The 27,345-nt window shown below is 39.4% G+C and overlaps 1 protein-coding gene across 7 annotated transcripts in view; it reads right to left on the bottom strand.

Moving 5' to 3' along the window:
- Positions 1-27,345, bottom strand: part of SPIRE1 (spire type actin nucleation factor 1) — a 203,265-nt gene that overhangs the window by 4,482 nt on the left and 171,438 nt on the right. For 4 of the 7 annotated variants that reach the window (XM_046025415.1, XM_046025416.1, XM_046025417.1 and 1 more), the window contains 6 exons: positions 25,154-25,244; positions 8,747-8,889; positions 2,102-2,239; positions 1,237-1,307; positions 662-689; positions 429-565 (listed from right to left, as the gene is read on the bottom strand). In XM_046025415.1, coding sequence (XP_045881371.1) covers positions 429-565; positions 662-689; positions 1,237-1,307; positions 2,102-2,239; positions 8,747-8,889; positions 25,154-25,244 — 608 coding nt within the window. Of the gene's footprint in view, positions 1-428; positions 566-661; positions 690-1,236; positions 1,308-2,101; positions 2,240-6,329; positions 6,504-8,746; positions 8,890-25,153; positions 25,245-27,345 lie in introns of all 7 variants that reach the window. The other 3 variants (XM_046025412.1, XM_046025413.1, XM_046025414.1) reach the window with 1 other exon arrangement.

The raw sequence follows: 27,345 nt of genomic DNA, 5'->3' as shown, positions 1-27,345 counted from the left end.
GCATAAAGCTTTATTTCTGCCATACTGACAACAGGAAGATAAGCCAAAGTGATGCCAGACCACTGGAATGCTAGAACTAAACAGATTTGCTTTCAACACTAAAGAAGAAAGATGAGAGTGTTAACATGCAAGTTTTTGACTCCACTGAAAACAAGGTCAGTTTTCTTTTAAAGGACGCCCGAAGTAATTATTTCTAAAGTAGAAAAGTAAGGATGACATTCAAGTATGCTTCAAGCAGCTAGCTTTGTTCCCTTGTCAAGTTACCTTTAGGAAGTTTTGGAGACCTGTGTCCAAGGCAAAACTATATTAAAACCAGCCACCCAGACACCCCAAACCACCCTGAGTCTGAACCCTACCTCGTCAGCAGTCCTCAAAAGGAGCATTCTTCTTTTACAGAGATGCTCTGAGGTCCCAGGCCCCCTGCTCACCTGGCAATGCTCCGGAGTGGCCGATGGTGGCCAGGGGTGGGCTTTTCTGGCCTCATGCAACTTTCCCCTCTTTGCAAGGCAGAAGGTCCCAATGAAAAGATGGGAAGAGTGGAGTATGGTTTGGAGGGCAACCGCATCTATCACCCCAAACAAAACCGAGAATAAGCAGTACGGTTAAAGAGAAAGACTCCTGAAAATTAACACAAGTTGTGATTTCGCCAAGTTTAGCTTACCTTTTTGCAACACTGGGAACACACCGGCCTGTATACAAAATCAGAAATGTTACTCAGCATGACACTAGAGATGCGACTGCAAAGTCAGAGAAGCCAATGGCTGCATGGTTGTGAATTTTTATGATGAACTGCCAAAACCCTCTGATTTTTTACCAGAATGTAACAAAGTGATACACCTGTGGATCATCAAGAAGACAATCTGTAAACCTTAGCTCTTACACTGTTTCCTGTAAAAGGATCAACTTACATCTGTCTGGGATTTTCTTACTCGTCTATCCAGGGATCACATGACAATCACATCTTTTTTTCTATTCCAACTGGACATATGTTTACTAGAGTGATCTTAGTTATGTAAAAGAAATATATGCAGAGAGGCATTTTCCAGGTTTAATTCCAAGTAACTGTTTGCTCTACTCTTTTGAAGAAATCAGTATTATTAACCCCCAAGCACAGCCCAATCTGATAATGGGTTGGGTAATCTCTAATACTGTTCCTGTGTAGGAAAATGATTCAACTACAAATGCAACCGGTATTTCTTTGACTATGGTCATCATCAATTACAAAAAAAACCTTACCTCTTACAGAACTGACAGGTATAAGACCAGGTGAAGAAGGAAAATCTCCTGGTTCGGCAACAAAAGCAGAGCTAAAAAGTACAAATTTAAAGGGAGAAAAAAGCATTGCCAACAGTTAAATTCCTAATTTACACATCTAAATACACTTTACATTTATATGATGGGGAAGTTTAGCAGAAGGAAGGAAAATGGGAATTCAGAAACCCTGTTTTCAAGTTCGGCTCTGTGATAATTATAGTTTGGCTCTGTATTTACTTCTAATTCCCCTTTTGAAAGGGAGTAATACGCCATAGCTCTCCGAGGTTCACCATCATGGAATCAATCTGAAGAAGGTTCTGATATAGTCTCTTTCTCAGATATAGTTTCTTTATAAGACTTAAAAATGCGGACATGGTTTTTTATTTTTTATTTTTATTTCTTTTAAAGATTTTATTTATTTATTTGACAGAGAGAGAGCACAAGTAGACAGAGAGGCAGGCAGAGAGAGAGAGGAAAGCAGGCTTGCTGCTGAGCAGAGAGCCCGATGCGGGACTCGATCCCAGGACCCTGAGATCATGACCTGAGCCGAAGGCAGCGGCTTAACCCACTGAGCCACCCAGGCGCCCCCGGACATGATTTTATGAAGGCAGGCCATTATTTGTTATGGTTGTTTTAAATCTACAGTTTGTGATTTCTCAGGGAGAAACAAAAATACTCCCCTTTTTTGTAAGCAAGGCAGAACAAGAACTGTGTATTAGAGAATAAGCCTCTTACCTCCTAAAATCCCCTATAAGTCCTATACCATCTGGCTGCCAGCAGACCATTCCCACAGGAGACCAGACCATTCTTCTAACCCTGCTTATCAACCAACTTGAAATAGCTCTACCTTTCCTTTTTTCAGGGCGGTGTAGACATCTTTATACTGTTGGTACTTTTCCAGCTCTGCCTTCACCAGGACCTGACGAATATGCATTACTTCCTCCACAGTGAGAGCCAGGCATTCCACTGGATAGCAGAATTCCTCCTGAAATTCAAAATTCCACATGAATAAGAAACTCCCACCCCACCCCCTTCTCTGGCATTGCACAATTTCCCTTCAGATCAGACACCTGGTTAGTAGCTTCAGAGAAGAAAAGAGGTTTCCCAATGAACACTGGAACAGAGCTGGCTCACTCTGGGGACCACATTAATTTTTAATTACACTAAGACAACGGATGGCAGAAAGCTTCTGGGGACCATGTCAAACGTCAGAGCCTATTGAAATTTCCAGGAAAGGAAAGTTCCTCACATTTGGGTACATATTTTGTCTCAAAGTTTCTATCCCATTAAGCAGAGCTATATATCTATGCATTGATATCTTGAAGAAAATTTTCTTGTTCTAAACCAAGTTGACGTGAGTTTTCGCTTATGATGATGCAGACATTACTTCTTGTGCTGTAGCCTACATGCTCATAGGTAAACAGCAAGTCTGCAACAGTGGTACTATTTAGAAAACTGGTTTGTGGTACCCAGAATAGCCAAAAGAAGGTGGTTAGTAATTTATACTGAGAAGCATTATTTAGTGGCAAGTTACATCAGCACATCGTGAAAAATCCTAATAGTACGGGTGGAACTGGAACACGGAGCTACTGGAACAACCTCTAAGGCTGCCCCACAGTTCTCTGGATGTCTCTTACTGCTTTGAAACAACCGCTGAATATGCAGTCAGCACTGGAAAGACGTGGAGAAAATCTTAAGAATTTCACAATAAATATTTATGCTGGCTGTCTTATGTTAATGGTTTCCCTAAAAACAGTCGAGGAAGATGTTGATGTAACTGATCCCACTGAATAAAAGAGCCTCACCCCCATCTGCTCCCCATCCGGCTCTGTGCTTGATTGGTGGATCTAATAGAAAGACAGAACGGTCTTGTGCATTCTCACCCTGCCAGGCTTCACAGGGGCCATTGTGGTGTAGGGACACTGAAACTTAATGTTCTCAGTACAAACACATTATAATTCACTCCCACACACACACAATAGCATTGCTCACAGGCATTCTGGAATCAAACAAGCCAAATGGGAAAGCACATGACTATGAACGCAGTCAGTTTATGGAGTTTTAACATTCAGTTCTGTCTTTCAATCAGAAAAAAACAGAAACAAATCTAGGTTGCAAATTTGATAAACATTAGCATTTACTAAAAAAGTAGTTTGGAGAACTGTTTCTTACTAACAATACAAAATCATCACTGTTCAGGCTGACTTAAGGTTAAATTTGCTTAAAAATGTTTTTGGAAAAAATCCTGCAATTAAATTTTTTAAGAGGAAGAGCTTAGTATCTGGAGGGTGGGAAGGTAGTCTGTTTGTTCAGGAAGATTATATCATTTGCTCTAAGATGTCTAAAATCCTCTAAAAAAATCACCATCACATAATTTTCTCTTTCAATGGGAAAAGCTTTCAAAGATCACAGGATTAAATGGGCTTGTCCAGTATCTACTCTGTTTTGCTCCCTCCTGAGAAAGTAGCCTAGTGTCAAGTGGGAACAATGCACTGTCTGTTTGAAGGTTAGGCCACCAGAATTGTGCATGAGGTAAGCATCCTGGCTGCACACGTCTGGATGATGGCTTTTCTCAGCTTTTAACATATTTCACAAGCAGTTTCCTACTTTTTTTTAATTCGTTAGCGTTGAGTGTGACTGTGGTGCATTTTCTGACAGCTAACTGTGACAAAACTGCTGAGCTGGAACAATCTAATGTATGATTCCAGCCACCAGCCAGATCCTCACTCCCTGAGATTTGGTGCTGTGCAGGTGGGAAGATGGCACATAGTGCCAATTTAATTAGCTTTACAGGTAGGGCTGGTAAACACTTCCGGTAGATGGGAGTCCTTTTTATTTGCAGGGATATCCTAGCACACACTATAGACTGACAGATTCTACCCTCCCTCTTCTCAGTCTTAAGTCACAAATGGACTTAGTCAAGCATACTTTCAACTTCCAGCTTTGAACCATATGCAAATCCGGTACTTCGCAGGACACAATAAGAAATTGTGTTTGTGTGTGTTCTTGTTCTTTTTTAAACTTTCAAGCAGGTTACTGTTGAGTAAAAAAATTCCCATTGGGTCAAATGCTAATGTTTTAATTCTGGTGCTTTCCCAAGGACAACAAAACTTTAATGCAACATGAAAGAAAGTAATAAATAGTTACGAGAATTCGTTTTCATTACTTTTCAATTGAGAAAAAATACTAATTCAACATCCCGAAAGCCAAATTAAGCCTTAGCCTTAAAAGATCTTGCTGGGACACTAATGATCCAAAATGTGAGGGGCGTGCAGGGCTTTAACAGTGAGCGAGAGCTCTGCATGGGGCTTGGTCACTCCTCCGCACACCCTGAACTCTGTTATAGCCAGACATGGCCTCTTAAATCCCCTTACTTCTCTGTGCTTCAATCTCATTCCTAAATTTAGGCAAGGGAAGCTAAATGTGAAAGGGTTTTAATCAAGATTGCGATATACTACAGGAGCAGATGAGCCTTTAGAACTTACGTCACTAAAATCACGAGTTTTCATTCAATATTCTGGTTACATTTACCATTCAGAAGGGTCAGAATAAGGGAGCATAGAAATTACAGAGCATAATGTAGACTCTGGTTACTGAACCACAGAGAGAATGGGAATATGCATATTTTATATAGTATTTTTAATGAGCAAAAACTTTGTAAGTAGCAGATATTTGAAAATTATCCAAAACCACCAATATTTTCTGGAGTTTTTAATGAAACCAAGGCAGATTTAAATTAAAATAGCACCTATTAAGTTTAATTATTCTTCTCTTATATCAAGTTCAACTTTAAAACTCAAAGTGAACTCTTTGCCTACAGTAACAGAATAGACTTACATCTCTGTTTGGGGAGGACTGATAATAAAAATGAAAATGCCAGCAGATCTTCAGTAATAGCAGTAACAGTGACAGGAGTTAAAATGCCATCCCTGCATTTTAACTGACCATGTACTGCCCAAAGGGCCAGATCTAAAGTGGGAAAAAGAATAGAGATCTATTCTTCTGTTTTGTGACAATAAGAAGAGAAAAGAATTTGATGTGTTTCATTTACATTCAGAATCTCTTTTCCAAACCAAGATGGGTAATAAAGAATAATAAAGAAACCAGCTGCTGTTTCATTTGTCAAGGGTAGGTTTAGTAAATAAAGGACCTAGGAGAACCAGGATCCCATAGGAGGCGGAACAGGAAAGCAGCTGCAAAGGCTAGTCTAATGGGCAGCCGGTGCTGTTCTGGGGGCAGGGGAAGCTTTCGACATAGTGGCATAGTACGAAAGCTTATTTCACTGGGGTTTGGCGGGTATTATATTTCCTTTAAAAAATATATTCTGGCCAAAACAATGAACACTGTTATGCTGTAAATAAACAAATAAAAAAAAAGAAAAAAAGAAAAAAAAACATATTCTGTATGAAAATCTAAAAAATAATGTAATGCATAAATTTACATATTTAAAATAACCACATCAATAAAAGGAAAACTTAAAATTTCTATGGCGAAGTGGGTTGTCATAAAAACCATGTGACACCTGACCCACACCACACAGCTCTATGAAAGATGTGGAACAGAGAGATTCTGAGCCCAGGACTGGCACAGGCTATGGGTGCATAGCATTATGGAGCTCACGGTGGAGTGTGTAGGAAACGGGGAATGACATGGTTCCAGGGATGGGGGAGTCTCCGTGGCTCTGTGGCCTGGAAGAATGCTGTTGTGTCAGCTGGGTGAGGGAGCAAATGCTGTTCTGATGGTGGGAGGGCCTGGGGAGGAGAGCACCCAGCAGGCTCTCGGGGAGTGCCCCCGTACATGGAGAGGAGATGGCATTCCTCCTGCTGTACAATTGGGTCACTCACAGGTCCCTCTAATCTGATGCTGCATTTTGAGTTTGTTGTCCTTTCAAGGTCATTTTCCTTTCAACTGAGATCATGGTGTCATCTATGCATCCTACAAAAGACTGGAATCAACGATCAGAAGCAAAGTGCCCATCTAAGCTGTTAATTGTTCAGAGTGCGGTAGTTGCGGTATCACTGTCAAAGAGATAGAGAGAGTAAAATAATTCCCAGAACCAGCAGAAAGAGGCCAACCTTTGAGGATTTCCACCTGCTGGTAAAAGCTCTCTCACATAGATAATACATAGCCCCTGCTACCCCAAACATGGCTGCTTCAAAAGGATGAGAGCTGAGCAGAGAAGCTGTTTGTATGGTAGAAAAAAGTGGTCGGAAAGGCGTCCTTGGCCAAACACTGGTTATCCTAGGAACCTGAACAATAGATAAGGGAAAAAGAAAATGGTAGGGGGAAAAGAAAAGGAGAAAATAATGCTGAACGTGAGTGACCTACAAATAGTGGTTACAGAGCATGAAAGAAAAACAAAACAAAACAAAAACACCACCGAGGACTTTAGAGGTAGATTCCTGTGTGTGACCACACCACGTGTGCTCCCGCATGTGGTAAGTCAGTAATCGCACCAGGAAATCATTCCTGGAGACTCTCGGAGTTCACACAGCAGAACTTAAGGTATTTCTAACTTGGCTGTGAGAGCGGGTGTGGGGGGCGGGCTCCAAGCAGCACTTGCTCCCCAGCCTCCCAGAGGAAGGCGTTGAAAGTCGCCTTTCACTTAGATGGACAATCACCCTCAATCATTTGACCAAATGATGAAAAAAATTAGGTTTTAAACATCCTAGGGAAAGAGAGGGAAACAAAACAAAAATAAAAATGAGGACCAATACAGACATTTCTGCCATTTTCAGTGGAGGGGTTATAAATACAAAATGATGCCTTGTTTTCTTAAATAGAGCAACAGTTTTAAATTGTCATACTTTTTAAAAATGATACTTACCAAGCTAGAGGGCACTGCCGCAAGATGAGTGTGACTTTATGGATTTCCCAAGACAAGATACTAGCAAGAAGGGTCACTACTCTGACCTGGAAGCGACTTTGTCTCAGCTGGTGCCCTGGGCCCTTGGAGGGAGCTGTTGTGGTTCCATGTGGAACCTGGACGCCAGCCAATGAACGGAAGTGCTTTCCCACTGCCTTCCACTGAGACTCTTAGCTGTGACCACAGATTGGTTTTATCTTGCTCTTCTTCTCCACAAAAAGTAACTCGCAGCCTGACCTAGCACATACCAAGAGTTCCCCTTTGTCAGGAAAACACTTCTGGGCCCTCCATGTGGGTGGATGGTCTTTCCTCCATTACCTCTTTGGTATTTTTTCTCTTCTATTCAAAACTTCTCCTAGTAGCTGAAATTTCTTTTAATTGACCTGACAGTTCCTCTACATTGATAATTTTTAAATTTAACATTAACAGCGGTGTCATGTGATCACAAGGCCTGGTACACAGCTGAATGATGCACTGGCTTCTAAGAGAAAAGTTGGGTGAAGAGAAGAATCACCTGATTATTGGACTTGTGACCTCGAACAGACTTAAGCTATGATAATAACTACATTTTGCTAAAGCAAAAAGCTGTTCACATTAACAAAAGTTTTTGGATTCTGAAGTTTGAGCCTGTCTGGTTAGAGTTCTCTTTTCCTATGGGTAAACCACTGGCGAGGCTATATTTAATCAATATTTCAGTGATTATTTGGGAGTTAGAGGAATTGGGTCAGGAATCGAGATATAATCACTAGTTCTTTAGTCGAACTGTTTGGGAACAGAGATGACTGATTAAATTTCAACACTATAAAGCTCTGTTCAAACTTGGTATCTTCACAGTAACCACACCACCTTCCTCTACTTTGAGGGAGGGACATCTGTCATTGCTTTATTTGAACCTTTGATAATTCAAGATAGCTTAAAAATATGGCTGAAAAAAATGGAATAAGCATATTCCAGTGTTTTTTATTCAGGAACACCTGAGAAAACATTAGAATTAGGTTGCTGGTAAAATGACTGATTGAAGTCTTCATCTCCCCGGCAAATATTTGTGAAGTCAAGTGGGACTACAAAAGAATCTTTGCAGACTGCCTTTGGTTAGAGGGTCTGTTACTTCTTCCTGGCAGGGGCCTACTGTCCTGGGAATCAAAGCCACTAGATGAACCTGAAGTCTTGGGAAAACAACAAAACTGTCATCCAGGGCAAACAGCAGGTTTGGCTCCAAGATCATAAAACATACTTGAAAACAATGTACAATGGGTTCTAATGGATCAAAATTCTCTCCTCATATTTCTGCCTCCATAAAACAACCTTTTGATGAGTTTTAACAATTTTTAAGCATACTAATTCCCTTAAAAAGAAGAAAGCATTTCTTTAATAATAATAATACATATTTTCAACCACTGATAAGTATTCTGAAAAAAAAAGTACTTTAAAATGAACAAAGAATGGTCAAATTTCATTTAGGTCACTGTTAGAGTTGGTTTTCTTTAGATATTAAAAACAAATAAAGCTGTTTGAAGTTCATTTTAACATTTGAAAGTTTTTTTTTTTCCTCCTAATCATTGAGAGCTAATGATAAGAGGCCTCTCACTGATCTTTAAGTCACTATGAAGTTTTCCAGTTACTTACAAGAGATCGGGAGCTCTGCTTGGACGGTGGCAGAAACTGTCTTACATTAGTGGGTGTTTCCTTTTCAATGGAATGTCGTCTCTGGGGTGGCTGCCGTCTCTCTGGCTGGGGTGTTGATGATATGGGCAAGAATTTTGGAGGCTCTAAAGAAATGAAATGAACCAAGCTGAAATGAACTTTCCTACAAAATAAAAATCTTAGATTTTGAATTCCTAACAGAAAACCCTTTGTCACTTGTGACAAACACTGCATTCAAAGATGAAATGTTTATTTCATTAGAGGGTTAAGATTGGAGGTCCTTATGGGGATACTATGAGGATTGTTATACAAAAATCTCTGCAAGATAAACTTTCCTACAGACACAGTGAGGAAAAAAGGAAAAATATTTCATATTTTTAATATTCATCCAAACTTATACATAAAACACAATTATAGTCTCGGCTTTGTACATGTAAATGCCCTCATGTTATATACCATAGGATTTTGCAATTATAGAGTCTCAGGCATATAAAAGAAATAAAAATATGCATTCTGTGTGTCCAAAAAGTCTCCCATGTCATGCCAAAATTTTCAAGTGTAGTCATTTTATATTCTCCTTTTTAAAAGATGAACTATAAAAAATAAAAACTTTTCCTTTCTGATGATTATCAAGACATTTTGTCCTTAGATTTAAATCAATCTCTATTTAAATTTTGAAAAGTAAATTCCAGTTTTGATGTTCATACTCTAACATTGCTCTCTTCTGCCTAGTGATATTTTGGGATAGGGTTTAAAAGCAGAATGTTTTAAGTGTTTGAATGGTTCTGGATTCACATTGTGAAAACATAAGGAGAACATTAGAAATAAATTATGTTGCTAACCAAGTTTTTTTTTAGTGTTTCCTCCTACTCTCTTTGCAAAGTAAGCCTGCTGCAGTGTTGTGAGTGAGGAAAGTGAAAGTCAACACAAAGTTAAAAGTGATCCATCTATTTGGACTGTCCCCCCAAGAGAAATCACTAAATAAAAACAACACTATTTCTACAATCAAGAAAGATACAAAAACCCATTATGTGATTTAACTGAATCTCTGTAATATTTCATTGGCCTGGCCAAATGCCAATTATAGGTAATAACCAGCTCTTATTATGTTCTTGATATAATCTTATTAAGTAAATCAAGATAACCAGTTAAAGAATTTTAATCACTAAAAACTCCGTGTGTATAAGAAATCAAGTGAATGTTCTAAGAATATCTTAATATATAAGTGTTTTCCTCCAGAAAAAGTTTCTTTTTTTCCATTGCTGTAAAACATACATAAAATATACTCAGTGTCTTTATTTTATATTTTTTAAGATTTTATTTATTTATTTGACAGAGATGGAGAGAGAGAGAATAATCAAGGGGGAAAGGGAGAAGGAGAAGGAGAAGCAGGCTCCCTGGGGAGCCCAACACGGGGCTGGATCCCAGGACCCTGGGATCATGACCTGAGCCGAAGGCAGATGCTTAACTGACTGAGCCATCCAGGTGCCCCTGTCTAATTTTTAAAGACAGACTTATTTATTTGAGCGAGTAAGCACATGAGCAGGGGGAGGGGCAGACAGACAGAATCTGCAAGCAGGCTCCCCACTGAGTGTAAGCCCCACACGGGGCTCAGCCTCACAACCCTATGATATCCTGACCTAAGCCGAAACCAATAGCCTGACACTTAACCGACTGAGCCACGCGGGCACCCCTAGTATCTTAATTTTAACTGTACAGTTCAGTGGTATTAAATATATCCATCATTATGCAACCATTACCATCTTCTATCCCCATAACTCTTCATCTTATAAAACTGAAATTCTGTAACCATTACAATAACTTTCCATTCTCCTCTACCTACAGACCTGGCAACTATTGTTCTGTTTTCTTTCTCTCTGATTTTGACTACTCTAAGAATCCCATATAAATGGAATCATACAGTAGTTGCCTTTTTTGTAATTGCTTTCTTCCATTAGCAAAAAGTCCTAAAGGTTCGTCGGTGTAGCAACTGCAGGATTTCCCATTTCTAAGGCTGAGTAATATTCCATTGTGTGGCTATTCCACATTTTGCTTAGCCTTCCATGCACTGATGGGACACTTGGGTTGCTTCCATGTTTTAGCAATTGTGAATACTGATGTATTCACAATTGATGAACATGGATGTCTATCTCTTTGCTTATATAATCAGAAGTAGAATTGCTGGATCATACGTAATTCTGTTTTTAAATTTTTGAGGAGTCACCATACTGTTTTCCACAGCACCTGTACCATTTCACATTTCCAACAGTGCACAGGGTTCCAATTTGTCCACGTTCTTGTCAACACTTATTATCTTCTGGTTTTTGTTTATTTTGATGGTAACCACTTTAGTGGATAGGAGGTAGTATCTCACTCGAGTTTTGATTTGCATTTCCCTAATGATTAGTGATGCTGAGAACCTTTTCATGTGCTTGTTGATCACTTGTATATCTTCTTTGGAGAAATGACCATCTGAGTCCTTTGCTCATTTTTTAATTAGGTTGTCTTTTCTGTTGTTGAGTTTCAGGACTTTCTCTACATATTCTCTGAAAATTAATCCTTTATTAGATATATGATTTGCAAATATTTTCTCATCTTCTGAGGTTTGCCTTATCATTCTCTTGATGATATCTTTTAGTGCACAAAAGTTTTTATTTTCATAAATTCCAACTTGTCCATTTTTAAAAATCCGTGCCATTGGTGTCCTATCTAATAAAAAATGCCAAATCTAATCTCATGAAGCTTTTGTCCTATCTTTTCTTCTAAGAGTTTTATTATTTTATGTCTTACATTTTGGTCCTTAATCCATTTTGAGTTAATTTTTGTATTTGTTAGGTAAGGGTCTAACTTCATTCTTTTTTTTTTTTTTTAAGGTTTTATTTATTTATTTGATAGAGAGAGAGAGAAAGAGAGAGAGAGAGAAGCAGGCTTCCTGCTGAGCAGGGAGCCCGATGTGGGCCTCGAGTCTAGGACCCTGGGTTCATGACATGAGCCAAAGGCAGATGCTAAACTGACTGAGCCAACCAGGGACCCATTCATTCTTTTTACTTTCTTTTTTTTTAATCTTTAAAGTGTTTAAAATTTTTTTAAGGGTTTTTTTTTTTTTTTAATTTATTTGAAAGAGAGAGCATGAGCAGTGGGAAGGGGGCATAGGGAGAAGGAGAAGCAGATTCCCTAGTGAGCAGAAAGTTCAAATCGGGGCTCCCTCCTAGCACCCCGAGATCATCACCCAAGCTGAAGGCAGATGCTTAACCAACTGAGCCACCCAGGTGCCCCTAACTTCATTCTTCTGCACATGGATACCCTGTTTTCCCAGCACCATTTCTTTAAAGACTACTTATTGAATGGTCTTGGCACACTTGTCAAAATCTTTTGACCATGTAGGTGAGGGTTTATTCTGAGCTCTCTATTCTATTCCATTGATCTATATCTTTGTCTTTATGCTAATGCCAGAGTGTTTTGATTACTGTAGTTTGCAATAAGTTTTGAAATCAGGAAGCACAAATACTCCAGTTCTTTTTCAAGATTGCTTTGGCTATTTGGGCCCCCTGAGATTCCATGTGAATTTTAGAATGGGTTGTCTTCTGGAGCCCTGGGTGGCTCAGTTGGTTAAATATCTGCCTTTGGCACAGGTCATAATCCTGGAGTCCTGCGATGGAGCCCTATGTCAGGATCCCTGCTCAGGAGGGAGTCTGCTTCTCCCTCTTTCTCTGCCCCTCACCACTGCTGGTGCTCTCTCAGTGAATCAATCAATCAATCAATCAATCTTAAAAAAAAAAAAGAAAAAGAATGGATTGTCTTCTATTTCTGCACAAATGTCATTGGCATTTTAATAAGGATTGCACTGAATCTGTAGATCATGTTGGGCCGTGTAAACATTTTAAAGATATTAAGTCTTCTAATCCGTGAACACAGGATGTATTTCCCTTACTTAAGTCTTAATTTTTTTCAGCAATGTTTTGTACTTTTTAGTGAGCAAGTCTTTCATTTCCTTGGTTAACTATTTTATCTTATTTGACACGATTATATATGGAATTGCTTTTGTAATTTCCTTTTCAGATTATTTATTGTCTGTGTACAGAAATACAACTGATTTTTGTGTGATTTTATATTTTGCTACTTTACTGGATTCATTTATTCTAATAGTTTTTGGGGAATCTTTTAGGGTTTCCTTACACATAAGATCATAACATCTGTAAAGAGATAATTTTACTTCTTTTTTTCTACTCTGGCTGCCCTTTATTTCTTTTTCTTGACAAATTGCTCTCACTAGCATTTCCAGTACTATGCTGAACAGAAGTGATGTACTTGCCTTGCCTTGTTTCTGCTTCTTAGAGGAAATTCTTTCAGTCTTTCACCACTGGGTATGATGTTTGAGGTGGGCTTTTTATATATGGCTTTTATTATGTTGAGGTAGTTCCTTCTATTGTGAAGTTCCTCCTAGTTTGTGAAGTTCTTTATTATGAAAGGGTGCTCAATTTTGTCAAATACTTTCTCAGCATCAATTGAAATAATCTGTGGTTGTTTTTCTTCACTCTGTTGATGTGGCATATCACACTAATTAATTTTTATATGTTGGACCATCCTTGTAGTCAGGAATAAATCCTACTTGGTCAGGGTATATAATCCTTTTAATACATTGCTGAATTCTATTTGCTAATATTTTGTTAAAGATCTTTTAAAAAAACAGTATTTGTAAAGGGTATTGCTTTGTAGTTTTCTGTCCTTGTAGTGCTTTTGTTTGGCTTTAGCATCAGGGTAATGCTGTTCTCATAAAAATGGGTTAGGAAGTAATCCCTCCTCTTCATTTTCTGGAAAATGTTTGAGAAAGATTGACAGTAGTTTTTTTTTTTTTTTTTTTTTTGTTGTTGTTGTTGTTTTTAATGTTTGGAAGAATTCACCAGTGAGGCACGAGAGGCCTTTTCTTTGTAGGGAGGGTTTATGCTTACTAATTCAATATCCTTACTAGTTATTAGTCTAGTCAGATTTTCTCTTTTCTTTCTGATTTAGTCTTGCTAGGCTTGGCATTTCTAGCAATTTGTCCATTTTATCAAGGCTATCCAATTTGATGGTAACCGTTCATGATACATTCTCTTTTTATTTCTATAGAATCAGCAGTAATTATCCCCCCCTTCATTTCTGATTTTAGTAATTTGAGTCTTTTTTTTCCTTAGTCTACCTAGCTAAGGGTTTGTCAATTATGTTGCTATTTCTGAAGGACCAATTTTTGGTTTCATTGATCTTTCTCCATTGTTTCTCTATTACCTATATTTTATCTCTGCCTTAGTCTTTATTATTTCCTTTCTTCTGCTAGCTTTGTGTTTAGTTTGTTCTTCTTTTTCCAGTTCTTTACGTTGTAAATTAGGCTGCTGGTTTGTTTGTTCATTCGTTCCTTCCCTTCTTCTTAAAACCAGAACATTCGGGGTGCCTGGGTGGCTCTGTGGGTTAAAGCCTCTGCCTTCGGCTCAGGTCATGATCCCAGGGTCTTGGGATCGAGCCCCACATCAGGCTCTCTGACCAGCAGGGAGCCTGCTTCCCTTCCTCTCTCTCTCTGCCTGCCTCTCTGCCTACCTGTGATCTCTCTCTCTGTCAAATAAATAAATAAAATCTTAAAAAACAACAACAACCAGAACATTCATTGTGCAACTAATCATTGAAATTTCTTGTTTTTAATATAAGTGTTTACAGCAGTAAATTTCACCTTAGCACTGTTTCCACTGTGCCCCACAGTTTTGGTATGCTGTATTTTCATTTTCATTCATTTCTAAATACTTTCTAATCTCTCTGGTGATTTCTTCTTTAATCCACTGATTTTTAAAAAGTGTGTTAATTTCCACAGTTCTGTGAATTTTTCAGTTTTCCTTTTGTTACTGATTTCTAACTTTGTCCCATTGTGGCCAGAAAAGATACTTTGTATGATACCTGTCCTTTAAAATCTACTGAGGGGGCACCTGGGTGACTTAGTCATTAAGCATCTGCCTTCGGCTCAGGTAATGATCCCAGAGTCCTGGGATCGAGCCCTACATTGGGCTCTGCTCAGCAGGAAGCCTGCTTCTTCCTTCTCTCTCTCCCACTGCTTGTGTTCCCTCTCTCGCTGTGTCTCTCTCTGTCAAATAAATAAATACAATCTTAAAAAAATCTGAGACTGAACTTATAGTTTAACATATGGTCTATCCTTGAAAATGTGCCATGTGCCCTGGAGAAGACTATATTCTGTTGTTGGGGAGAGTGTTCTGTATGTGTCTGTCAGATCTAGTTGGTTTATCATGGTATCCAGGTCCTCTATTTCCTTATCCTCTGTCTGGTTGTTCTCTCCATTATTGTGAGAGGGGTACTGAAGTCTCTATTATTGCAGAACTGTCTATTTTTCCTTCATTTCTGTCAGTTTTTGCTTTATATATGCATTTTGACGGGCTGTCAATAGGTGCATAAATGTTAATAACTGTTCTATCTTCTTACTGTATTGAACCTTTTATTAATATAGTGTCCTTCTCTGTCTAACTTTTTTTAAATTTGAAGTCTATTTTGTCTGATGTCAGTATAGTTTTCCCAGCTTTCTTTTGGTTACTATTTGCATGGAATATCTTTCCATTCTTTCACTTTCAATCTCTGTGTTTTTCTGAATCTCAAGGGAGTCTTTTCTAGCCAGAAGATAGCTGGAGCATGTGTTTTTATCCATTCTGCCAATCTCCAGCCTTTGATTACAGAGTTCAATCCACTTACATTTACAGTAATTACTGATCAGGAGGGACTTTTGTCACTGTGCTATTTGTTTCCCATATGTCTTAGAGCTTTTGTCCCTCTTTTCCTTCATTCTTGTCTTTCGTGTTAAATTGATTTTTTTAATAGTGAAATGTTTAAATTGCTTTCCCATTTTCCTTTTGTGTATATTCTGTAACTATTTTCTTGGTGGTTACCATGGAGACTACATTTAACATCCTAAAATTATATCACTCTGATTTGGATTCCTAGCAGCTTAATTTCAATAATACACAAAAACTCTGCTCTTCTAAAGCTTTGTATCCATCCTTTTTGGATGTAACAAAATTACATTTTATACCCTGTCTTTCCCAAAATATAGACTAATAATTCTTTCAAGTGCCTTAGTCTCTCAAATTATGTAGCAAACAGAAAGTGCAGTTACAAACCATTGTTACAATACTATTAGCTTTTATAATTGCCCATGTATTTTACTGAGATCTTTTATTTCTCCTATGGCTTTGAATTATTGACTAGTGTCCTTCCATTTCCCCTGGAGGACTTCTGAGCATTTTCCATTGGGAAGCATCTAGTGGTTATGAACTCCTTCAGCTTTTGTTTATCTGGGAATGTCTTCATTTCTCCCTCACTTCGAACAATGGCTTTGCTGGATATAAGACTGTTGGTTGACTTTTTTCTTTAAGCACTCTGAATATACAGATCTCTCCCACTCTCTGAAAGTAGAGCATTCTTGTGAAACATTTTGTAAGCTGAAAATGTATAAACTAAAAAAACAATTGAAGCATTTTATAAAAGTCAAAAATCTTCTTTGGATTTCTTTCAGTTAGCTAAAACAAATATTAATGTTGGTCCTTCATAAAAAGTGAAGTGGTATAAAGCAAACTTTCAGAAAGTTGGGTGGAAAGCTGTATTGGGTGGAGACCCACTATCTTCTCGCCACCAAAGTTTCTGGTGAGAAATATATTGAAAATCTTAGAGAATCTCTTGTGTGTAGTGACTCATTTCTCTCTTGTCACTCTGTCTTTGGCTTTTGAAAGTTTGATTACAATATGTCTTGGTATGGGTCTCTTTCATTTTAGCTGGGCTGCCTGAATGTTTATATTCATGTAATTCCTCAAATTTGAGGAGTCTCAGCCATTATTTCTGCAATTATTCCTTCTGCCCCTTTCTCTCTCTCATCTCCTTTGGGGACTCCCCTCGTGCATATCTTGGTCCACTTGACAGTGTCCCACAAGTCTCTCAGTCTGTTGGCTTTTCTTCAGTCTTTCTTTCTGTTCCTCAGACTTGACACCATCCTTTGTCCTATCTCCAAGTTTGCTGATTCTTTCTTCTGCCTGTTCAAATCTGCCATTGAATCTTCTAGTGAATTTTTCATTTAAGTTATTGGAATTTTTGGTTCCAGAATTTTTTGTTTGTTTCCCTTTAGGTTTTCCAGCTCTTTATTTATCTTTCCATATTTGCTCACATATTGTATTCTTGGCCTTCTCCATATCTTCTTTTAGTTTTTTGAGCATTTTAAAGCAGTTTTTTAAAAGTCTTTGGCATATCCCCTTCTTTTTCTGGGACAGTTTCTGGTGATTTCTTTCTTTACTCTGAATGGGCCATACCTTCCTGTTTCTCTGAATGACTTGTGATTTTGTTGTTGTTGTTGTTGAATACTGGACATTTGAATCTAATAATGTGGTAACTCTGGAAATCAGATTCTGTCCCTTTCCCAGGGTCTGATGCTTTTCGGTAAGGTTTTTGTTTATTGTTTTCTTGATTGCTATAGGCTGTGTCTGTGCTGATGATCAGCCTGAGATGTAAACTTAAGATCTTGTCAGGTCTTTTATGAGCCATTTCCTGGGCATGCACTGTCACTTTATAATTCTCTTTATATGTAGTTTTGGAATATCGTAGTTTAATGTCTGGCTCCCCAAAGGGAAAAAGCTAAGAATGAAGGAGGTGGGTAAGGAGGCTAGCCCTTTAGGTCCTCTGGAAGTCACTTTAGCATGCATGGAGCTTGCAACAAAGCAACAATAATCACTGCCTCTTTGTTTACACCTTTGGATTCCGATGTAGCAGAGGACAGATTCCCAATATTTGGAGGACAGAGTCCTTTTTGCTCACCCTAGCTCCTGGAAGCTATGTGTAGGCTGTTTCAGGAAGAGTACGTTGCTACCTGCTATGTGGCTGGTGTGGGGTATGAGTAGCTCCCATTGGGCTAAGAGCTAAAAGTGACTGAAATTAACCACAATTTTCCAGCTAAATCTTCCTCTGGAAGTTGCAAGCCTTCAACAAACTCAGAGTTCCAAAGGACTTACATCAGACAAATTCTGCCAGTACAACTATTGTCCAGATGGGAGACAGATTCCTGGTGCTCCTTATTCCACCATCTTCCCAGAATCCTCTCCCTTAATGTTGTAATTTCTTAAATCTTTTATAATGATTTTATACACAAAAAGATTGTTAAAAACATTTAGAAATGTGGTGCCTGGATGGCTCATTTGGTTGGGTATCCAACTCTTGATTTCAGCTAGGTTGTGATCTTGGGGTTATGGGATCAAGCCCTGCATCAGGCTCCACACTTGGTGCAGAGTCTGCTTAAGATCCTTCCCTCCGCCCCTTCTCCCACTCACGCTCTCTCTCCCTCTCTCTCTCTAATAAATAAATAAATATTTTTAAAAAAAGCATCTAGAAATCACTTTAGATTCTGTGAACTCTATGAAGAGTTATAAAGGCATTTTTATTATCCATACATGTATTTGGGTATGGATATGTGTATATGTGTGTGGGCCTGGGAATGATAACAAGTGTGATTAGGGCTCCCAGCTTAAATTCAGACAAGGAGGTAAATTAATCTAAAAAATACAGACAGTTGGGGAGGAGTCAAGATGGCGGAGAAGTAGCAGCCTGAGACTACATCAGGTAGCAGGAGATCAGCTCGATAGCTTATCTAAACATTGCAAACACCTACAAATCCAACGGGAGAGCGAAGAGAAGAAGAACAGCAACTCTAGAAACAGAAAATCAACCACTTTCTGAAAGGTAGGACTGGCGGAGAAGTGAATCTAAAACGACGGGAAGATAGACCGCGGGGGGAGGGGCCGGCTCCCGGCAAGCGGCGGAGCAACGGAGCACAAAATCAGGACTTTTAAAAGTCTGTTCCACTGAGGGACATTGCTCCAGAGGCTAAACCAGGGTGAAGCCCACGCGGGGTCAGCGTGGCCCCAGGCCCCGCAGGGTCACAGAAGGATCGGGGGTGTCGGAGTGTCGCAGAGCTCGCAGGTATTAGAACGGAGAAGCCGGCTGCAGAGACAGAGCCGAGGACTGAACTCTCAGCTCGGGGTTACCTTGAACTGGTCGCGGGCTGGGTGAGCTCGGAGCGCGGCTAGAGGCTGGGGATACGGGAGTGATTGGGTGCTGTCCTCTGGGGGCGCACTGAGGAGGGGGGCCCCAGGCTCTCGGCTCCTCTGGGCCGGAGACTGGGAGGCCGCCATTTTCATTCCCGTCCTCCAGAACTCTACGGAAAGCGTTCAGGGAACAGAAGCTCCCAAAAGCGAACCCGAGCCGATTACTTAGTCCGGCCGCCGGTAAGGGCGGTGCAATCCCGCCTCGGGCAAAGACACTTGAGAGTCACTACAACAGGCCCCTCCCCCAGAAGATCAACAAAATATCCAGCCAGGACGAAGTTCATCTATCAAGGAGAAAGCAGGTTCAGTTCCTAAGACAGCAGAGCAATTCCAGAGGAGGAGAAAGCAAAGCACGGAACTCATGGCTTTCTCCCCATGATTCTTTAGTCTTGCGGCTACTTCAATTTTTTTTTTCTTTTTTCAATTTTTTTTTCTTTTTTCTTTTTTCTTCTTCTGCTAAATTTTTTAAAACTTTTACCCTTTTCTTTTTTAACGTTTTTTGACTAGTTCATCTAAATATATATATTTTTTCTTTCTTTTTTATATTTTTTTATTTGTTTTATTTTTTAAATTTTTTTTTTCCTTTTTTTTTTTTTTTCAGAACCTGTTTTGATCCCCTTTCTCCCCCCCACAATTAGGGGTGTCTTCTGATTTGGTTACAGCGCATTTTTCTGGGGTCTTTGCCACCCTTTTAGTAGTTTATTTGCTCCTTCATATCCTCTTACCTGGACAAAATGACAAGGCGGAAAAAATCACCACAAACAAAAGAACAAGAGACAGTACCGAAGGCTAGGGACCTAATCAACACAAACATGGGTAATATGTCAGATCAAGAGTTCAGAATGACGATTCTGAACATTCTAGCCGGGCTCGAAAAAGGCATGGAAGATATTAGAGAAAGCCTCTCTGGAGATATTAAAGCCCTTTCTGGAGAAATTAAAGAACTAAAATCTAACCAAGTTGAAATCAAAAAAGCTATTAATGAGGTGCAATCAAAAATGGAGGTTCTCACTGCTAGGATAAATGAGGCAGAAGAAAGAATTAGTGATATAGAAGACCAAATGACAGAGAATAAGGAAGCCGAGCAAAAGAGGGACAAACAGCTACTGGACCATGAGGGGAGAATTCGAGAGATAAGTGACACCATAAGACGAAACAACATTAGAATAATTGGGATTCCAGAAGAAGAAGAAACAGAGAGGGGAGCAGAAGGTCTAATGGAGAGAATCATTGGAGAGAATTTCCCTAATATGGCAAAGGGAACAAGCATCAAAATCCAGGAGATGCAGAGAACCCCCCTCAAAGTCAACAAGAATAGGTCCACACCCCGTCACCTAATGGTAAAATTGACAAGTCTTAGTGACAAAGAGAAAATCCTGAAAGCAGCCCGAGAAAAGAAGTCTGTAACATACAATGGTAAAAATATTAGATTGGCGGCAGACTTATCCACAGAGACCTGGCAGGCCAGAAAGAGCTGGCATGATATATTCAGAGCACTCAACGAGAAAAACATGCAGCCAAGAATACTCTATCCAGCTAGGCTATCATTGAAAATAGAAGGAGAGATAAAAAGCTTCCAGGACAAACAAAAACTGAAAGAATTTGCAAACACCAAACCAGCTCTACAGGAAATATTGAAAGGGGTCCTCTAAGCAAAGAGAGAGCCTAAAAGTAGTAGATCAGAAAGGTACAGAGACAATATACAGGAACAGTCACCTTACAGGCTAATAATGGCACTAAATTCATATCTCTCAATAGTTACCCTGAATGTTAATGGGCTAAATGCCCCAATCAAAAGACACAGGGTATCAGAATGGATAAAAAAACAAAACCCATCAGTATGTTGCCTACAAGAAACTCATTTTAGACGCGAAGACACCTCCAGATTGAAAGTGAGGGGGTGGAAAACAATTTACCATGCTAATGGGCATCAGAAGAAAGCTGGGGTGGCAATCCTTATATCAGATCAATTAGATTTTAAGCCAAAGACTATAATAAGGGATGAGGAAGGACACTATATCCTACTCAAAGGGTCTGTCCAACAAGAAGATCTAACCATTTTAAATATCTATGCCCCTAACGTGGGAGCAGCCAACTATATCAACCAATTAATAACAAAATCAAAGAAACACATCAATAATAATACAATAATAGTAGGGGACTTGAACACTCCCCTCACTGAAATGGACAGATCATCCAAGCAAAAGATCAACAAGGAAATAAAGGCCTTAAATGACACACTGGACCAGATGGACATCACAGATATATTCAGAACATTTCATCCCAAAGCAACAGAATACACATTCTTCTCTAGTGCACATGGAACCTTCTCCAGAATAGATCACATCCTGGGTCACAAATCAGGTCTCAACCGGTATCAAAAGATTAGGATCATTCCCTGCATATTTTCAGACCACAATGCTCTGAAGCTAGAACTCAATCACAAGAGGAAAGCTGGAAAGAACCCAAATACATGGAGACTAAACAGCATCCTTCTAAAGAATGAATGGGTTAACCAGGAAATTAAAGAAGAATTGAAAAAATTCATGGAAACAAATGAAAATGAAAACACAACAGTTCAAAATCTGTGGGACACAGCAAAGGCAGTCCTGAGAGGAAAATATATAGCGGTACAAGCCTTTCTCAAGAAACAAGAAAGGTTTCAAGTACACAACCTAACCCTACACGTAAAGGAGCTGGAGAAAGAACAAGAAAGAAACCCTAAACCCAGCAGGAGAAGAGAAATCATAAAGATCAGAGCAGAAATCAATGAAATAGAAACCAAAAAAACAATAGAAAAAATCAATGAAACTAGGAGCTGGTTCTTTGAAAGAATCAATAAGATTGATAAACCCCTGGCCAGACTCATCCAAAAGAAAAGAGAAAGGACCCAAATCAATAAAATCATGAATGAAAGAGGAGAGATCACAACTAACACCAAAGAAATACAGACAATTATAAGAACATACTATGAGCAACTCTACGCCAACAAATTGGACAATCTGGAAGAAATGGATGCATTCCTAGAGACATATAAACTACCACAACTGAACCAGGAAGAAATAGAAAACCTGAACAGGCCCATAACCAGTAAGGAGATTGAAACAGTCATCAAAAATCTCCAAACAAACAAAAGCCCAGGGCCAGACGGCTTCCCAGGGGAATTCTACCAAACATTTAAAGAAGAACTAATTCCTATTCTCCTGAAACTGTTCCAAAAAATAGAAATGGAAGGAAAACTTCCAAACTCATTTTATGAGGCCAGCATCACCTTGATCCCAAAACCAGACAAGGATCCCACCAAAAAAGAGAACTATAGACCAATATCCTTGATGAACACAGACGCAAAAATTCTCGCCAAAATACTAGCCAATAGGATTCAACAGTACATTAAAAGGATTATTCACCACGATCAAGTGGGATTTATTCCAGGGCTGCAGGGTTGGTTCAACATCCGCAAATCAATCAATGTGATAGAACACATTAATAAAAGAAAGAACAAGAACCATATGATACTCTCCATAGATGCTGAAAAAGCATTTGACAAAGTACAGCATCGCTTCCTGATCAAAACTCTTCAAAGTGTGGGGATAGAGGGCACATACCTCAATATTATCAAAGCCATCTATGAAAAACCCACCGCAAATATCATTCTCAATGGAGAAAAACTGAAAGCTTTTCCGTTAAGGTCAGGAACACGGCAGGGATGTCCATTATCACCACTGCTATTCAACATAGTACTAGAAGTCCTAGCCTCAGCAATCAGACAACAAAAAGAAATTAAAGGCATCCAAATTGGTAAAGAAGAAGTCAAACTATCACTCTTCGCAGATGATATGATACTATATGTGGAAAACCCAAAAGACTCCACTCCAAAACTGCTAGAACTTGTACAGGAATTCAGTAAAGTGTCAGGATATAAAATCAATGCACAGAAATCAGTTGCATTTCTGTACACCAACAACAAGACTGAAGAAAGAGAAATTAAGGAGTCAATCCCATTTACAATTGTACCCAAAACTATAAGATACCTAGGAATAAACCTAACCAAAGAGACTAAGAATCTATACACAGAAAATTATAAAGTACTCATGAAAGAAATTGAGGAAGACACAAAAAAATGGAAAATGTTCCATGCTCCTGGATTCAAGAATAAATATTGTGAAAATGTCTATGCTACCTAAAGCAATCTACACATTTAATGCAATCCCTATCAAAATACCATCCATTTTTTTCAAAGAAATGGAACAAATAATCCTAAAATTTATATGGAACCAGAAAAGACCTCGAATAGCCAAAGGAATATTGAAGAACAAAGCCAAAGTTGGTGGCATCACAATTCCGGACTTCAAGCTCTATTACAAAGCTGTCATCATCAAGACAGCATGGTACTGGCACAAAAACAGACACATAGATCAGTGGAACAGAATAGAGAGCCCAGAAATCGACCCTCAACTCTATGGTCAACTAATCTTCGACAAAGCAGGAAAGAATGTCCAATGGAAAAAAGACAGCCTCTTCAATAAATGGTGCTGGGAAAATTGGACAGCCACATGCAGAAAAATGAAATTGGACCACTTCCTTACACCACACAGGAAAATAGACTCCAAATGGATGAAGGACCTCAATGTGAGAAAGGAATCCATCAAAATCCTTGAGGAGAATGCAGGCAGCAACCTCTTCGACCTCAGCCGTAGCAACATCTTCCTAGGAACAACGGCAAAGGCAAGGGAAGCGAGGGCAAAAATGAACTATTGGGATTTCATCAAGATCAAAAGCTTTTGCACAGCAAAGGAAACAGTTAACAAAACCAAAAGACAACTGACAGAATGGGAGAAGATATTTGCAAACGACATATCAGATAAAGGGCTAGTATCCAAAATCTATAAGGAACTTAGCAAACTCAACACCCAAAGAACAAACAATCCAATCAAGAAATGGGCAGAGGACATGAACAGACATTTCTGCAAAGAAGACATCCAGATGGCCAACAGACACATGAAAAAGTGCTCCACGTCACTCGGCATCAGGGAAATACAAATCAAAACCACAATGAGATATCACCTCACACCAGTCAGGATGGCTAAAATTAACAAGTCAGGAAATGACAGATGCTGGAGAGGATGTGGAGAAAGGGGAACCCTCCTCCACTGTTGGTGGGAATGCAAGCTGGTGCAACCACTCTGGAAAACAGCATGGAGGTTCCTCAAAATGTTGAAAATAGAACTACCCTATGACCCAGCAATTGCACTACTGGGTATTTACCCTAAAGATACAAACGCAGTGATCCGAAGGGGCACGTGTACCCGAATGTTTATAGCAGCAATGTCTACAATAGCCAAACTATGGAAAGAACCTCGATGTCCATCAACAGATGAATGGATAAAGAAGATGTGGTATATATACACAATGGAATACTATGCAGCCATCAAAATCATGCCATTTGCAACAACATGGATGGAACTAGAGCGTATCATGCTTAGTGAAATAAGTCAATCGGAGAAAGACAACTATCATATGATCTCCCTGATATGAGGACATGGAGAAGCAACATGGGGGGGTAGGGCGATAGGAGAAGAATAAATGAAACAAGATGGGATTGGGAGGGAGACAAACCATAAATGACTCTTAATCTCACAAAACAAACTGGGGGTTGCTGGGGGGAGGTGGGATTGGGAGAGGGGGAGGGGGCTATGGACATTGGGGAGGGTAAGTGCTATCGTAAGTGCTGTGAAGTGTGTAAACCTGGCGATTCACAGACCTGTACCCCTGGGGATAAAAATACATTATATGTTTATTAAAAAAAAAAAAATTTGGAAGGGCAGGCGAACCATAAGAGACTATGGACTCTGAAAAACAACCTGAGGGTTTTGAAGGGTCAGTGGTGGGAGGTTGGGGGAACAGGTGGTGGGTAATGGGGAGGGCACGTTTTGCATGGAGCACTGGGTGTTGTGCAAAAAGAATGAATACTGTTACGCTGAAAAAATAAATAAAATGGGAAAAAAAAATACAGACAGTTGACTTATTCCCTACAACTATTATCTGTAAACCTGAAGGTGAATGATCTGTTATAAGAACCTGAGGCCCAGTTATCAGTTCAGCCCCACCTTATCATGTCATTTTAGGAATATATCAATATTTCTGCTCCTGATTAGGGACAATTCCAGGGTTAGTTTTCTACACTAAATGATCACAAAGCACTTTGGGACTCCCTATTCTTGGTCCAGTGTGTTTTTGAAGGAATCTGACGCTAGCTCTTTGTACCACAAATACTCACTCTTCCTCGTGGACACAGCCTCTACTAAGGGATCTTCAAGGAAGGAGGGAGACACACTGCTGCTGCTGGTTGACTTGTGTAGAGTTTCCTCCTGAGAAAGGTGGGGACAGAGAAATAGACTCCTAAGACATTAATGCTTTCATGCTAATAAATTTTACTACTACAGATTTATTTCAGTGTGAGGCACCAAATTATGTCAAAGGTTCAAGGCAACTAGAAGACATAGAAGGTATCTAAAATTAGACAAGCCTGGGTTTGTGGTCTGGATTTGTCCCTCATTAGAGTGATGTGACACAACAAGTTTCTCATCTTTCATCATTGGTGTTTAATACCATCTTTACACTGAATTATTAGATCAGATGAGAAAATATGCTCAAAAATGCTTAACACATTATCAGGCACATAGTAAATGGTGGTTAATATCATTATTAGAGAAATATTTAACACATTTATATAAGTAATAGATTGGTAAACTGCATGAAGGTAGACGCTATGGGCCTCATTCATTGTTGTCAGCAACAAACCTACTGTTAGTAAGTGATGAATAAATATTAATATTTGTTGAATAGATGAAAATAAACATTTCATAAAATATTGTATGAATCGAGAAAAAGTCTACATTATGCAAAATAAATTTTAAATTTCTATTACCAATCAGATGAGACTGTAATTTGTTTCAGATTATACCAAGATGAAGTACAGTATTTACTCAAGAAAAATTTATTATCTACCATGTGATTGAGGATATACATGACCCACATGAAAACATATGTCCATGACATCTACAGAAAATTGCTAAATATTTTTAAAAGTGGAAGAAAGGAAATTATTTTAAGATATTTGCCTATGACTATGTGAGAGATATCATGAAAATTCTCTCTGACCTACTTATTTAAGGATACTTTGAGAACTAACTTAGCCATTCACAAAAATGGCCTTACCTAAAACCTACTGCTAAAACCCAGTGGTTTCATGCAAGCTACCATACAAAGGATCTGGTCAAAGGACAGGAGATGAAAAAAGGCTGTAAACCACAGAGTTCCAACAAAGAAGGTCTGAACAGTGACCTCCCCACTCCTGGTACATACCATGAGGAATAAATCAAGCAATGTAACCAAAGCCCCAACCCTGAACACGGTGTAGAGGTCACACAAATCTCCAGAAGAGCTAGTGCGCAACTAGAATGCCCTCCTTCTGCCTATGGAAGGCCAAAAGGAAATAAAAGCCAAGAGTATCTCTTAGGAAAAGAAAAAGGAGCCATACACAGTAGTCCCCAAAAATTATGAGGTGGGTGCCACCTTGATTTTAACAGCAGAAACCACCACATACCACCTCACATACCTCAGCCCACCCTCCCCAGAAACATTTTTAAAGCCCAATTTTACAGAATTCTGAGCATGTCTATATGCTCCACACCATTCCTCTTTACTGTTCTGACTTGCTCCTACTGTGAACAAAAAAGAGCCCATCCTGGGGCAGCCGGGTGAGTGCAAGTTAGTTAGTAAGAGACAGAGAAGTGGTAAGGACACTGGCACGGTGCAAGGCCTTTGGGATTTGCTCCCAGAAGCAGTTGGGGGTCCTCTGCCCCTGCATGCCCACCACGGGCAGCTGCACCCAACTTCTCACTACTTGAAAACTAGTCTTCATTAGGCTCAGTTCCTGGCCCAGAGGAATCACAAAGACACTGAGAAGGTACCAGGGGACTTGGGAGGTCAGATCTCCTCAGAGAGAAGTCAGTGGGTGTGGACTCTTACTCTGCTTGCCCTGTCACGTCCATTCCCTCAACTAAACACTTTCAGCCTGGCTGGGGGATCCTGATGGTCTCTGATCTCTCAAACGACTGCCAGGCCTGCTCTCTGAAACTTGCTTGTTTGTATTGTCTGATCCAGTTACTAGTCTCTGACACTCACTAAACTAGGCCTTTTCTAGTTCTACATCCTGACCAGTGACTCTTAACCAGGTCCTTGTTGGAACAAGGTCACTTCTGGAACTCCTACTGTTCCTTCACTGCTGCTTTGCTCCAAGGGTGGTACTGAAGGCTGCCAGACCAGAATCGTCTCAGAAACCAGTCTGGGTGATTAAAGAATAATTCCTTAATTCTAACTTGGATGAATATGGAGTGGATGGAGCCAGCAACCACGACAACAAACAGAAGCCGGGAGGCTGGCTGTGTGTGTTTATTGTGTCTGGTA

Source organism: Meles meles, chromosome 12, assembly GCF_922984935.1.
Source record: "Meles meles chromosome 12, mMelMel3.1 paternal haplotype, whole genome shotgun sequence".
Taxonomy (NCBI): Eukaryota; Metazoa; Chordata; class Mammalia; order Carnivora; family Mustelidae; genus Meles; species Meles meles.
This window is presented reverse-complemented; position numbering and strand designations above follow the sequence as displayed.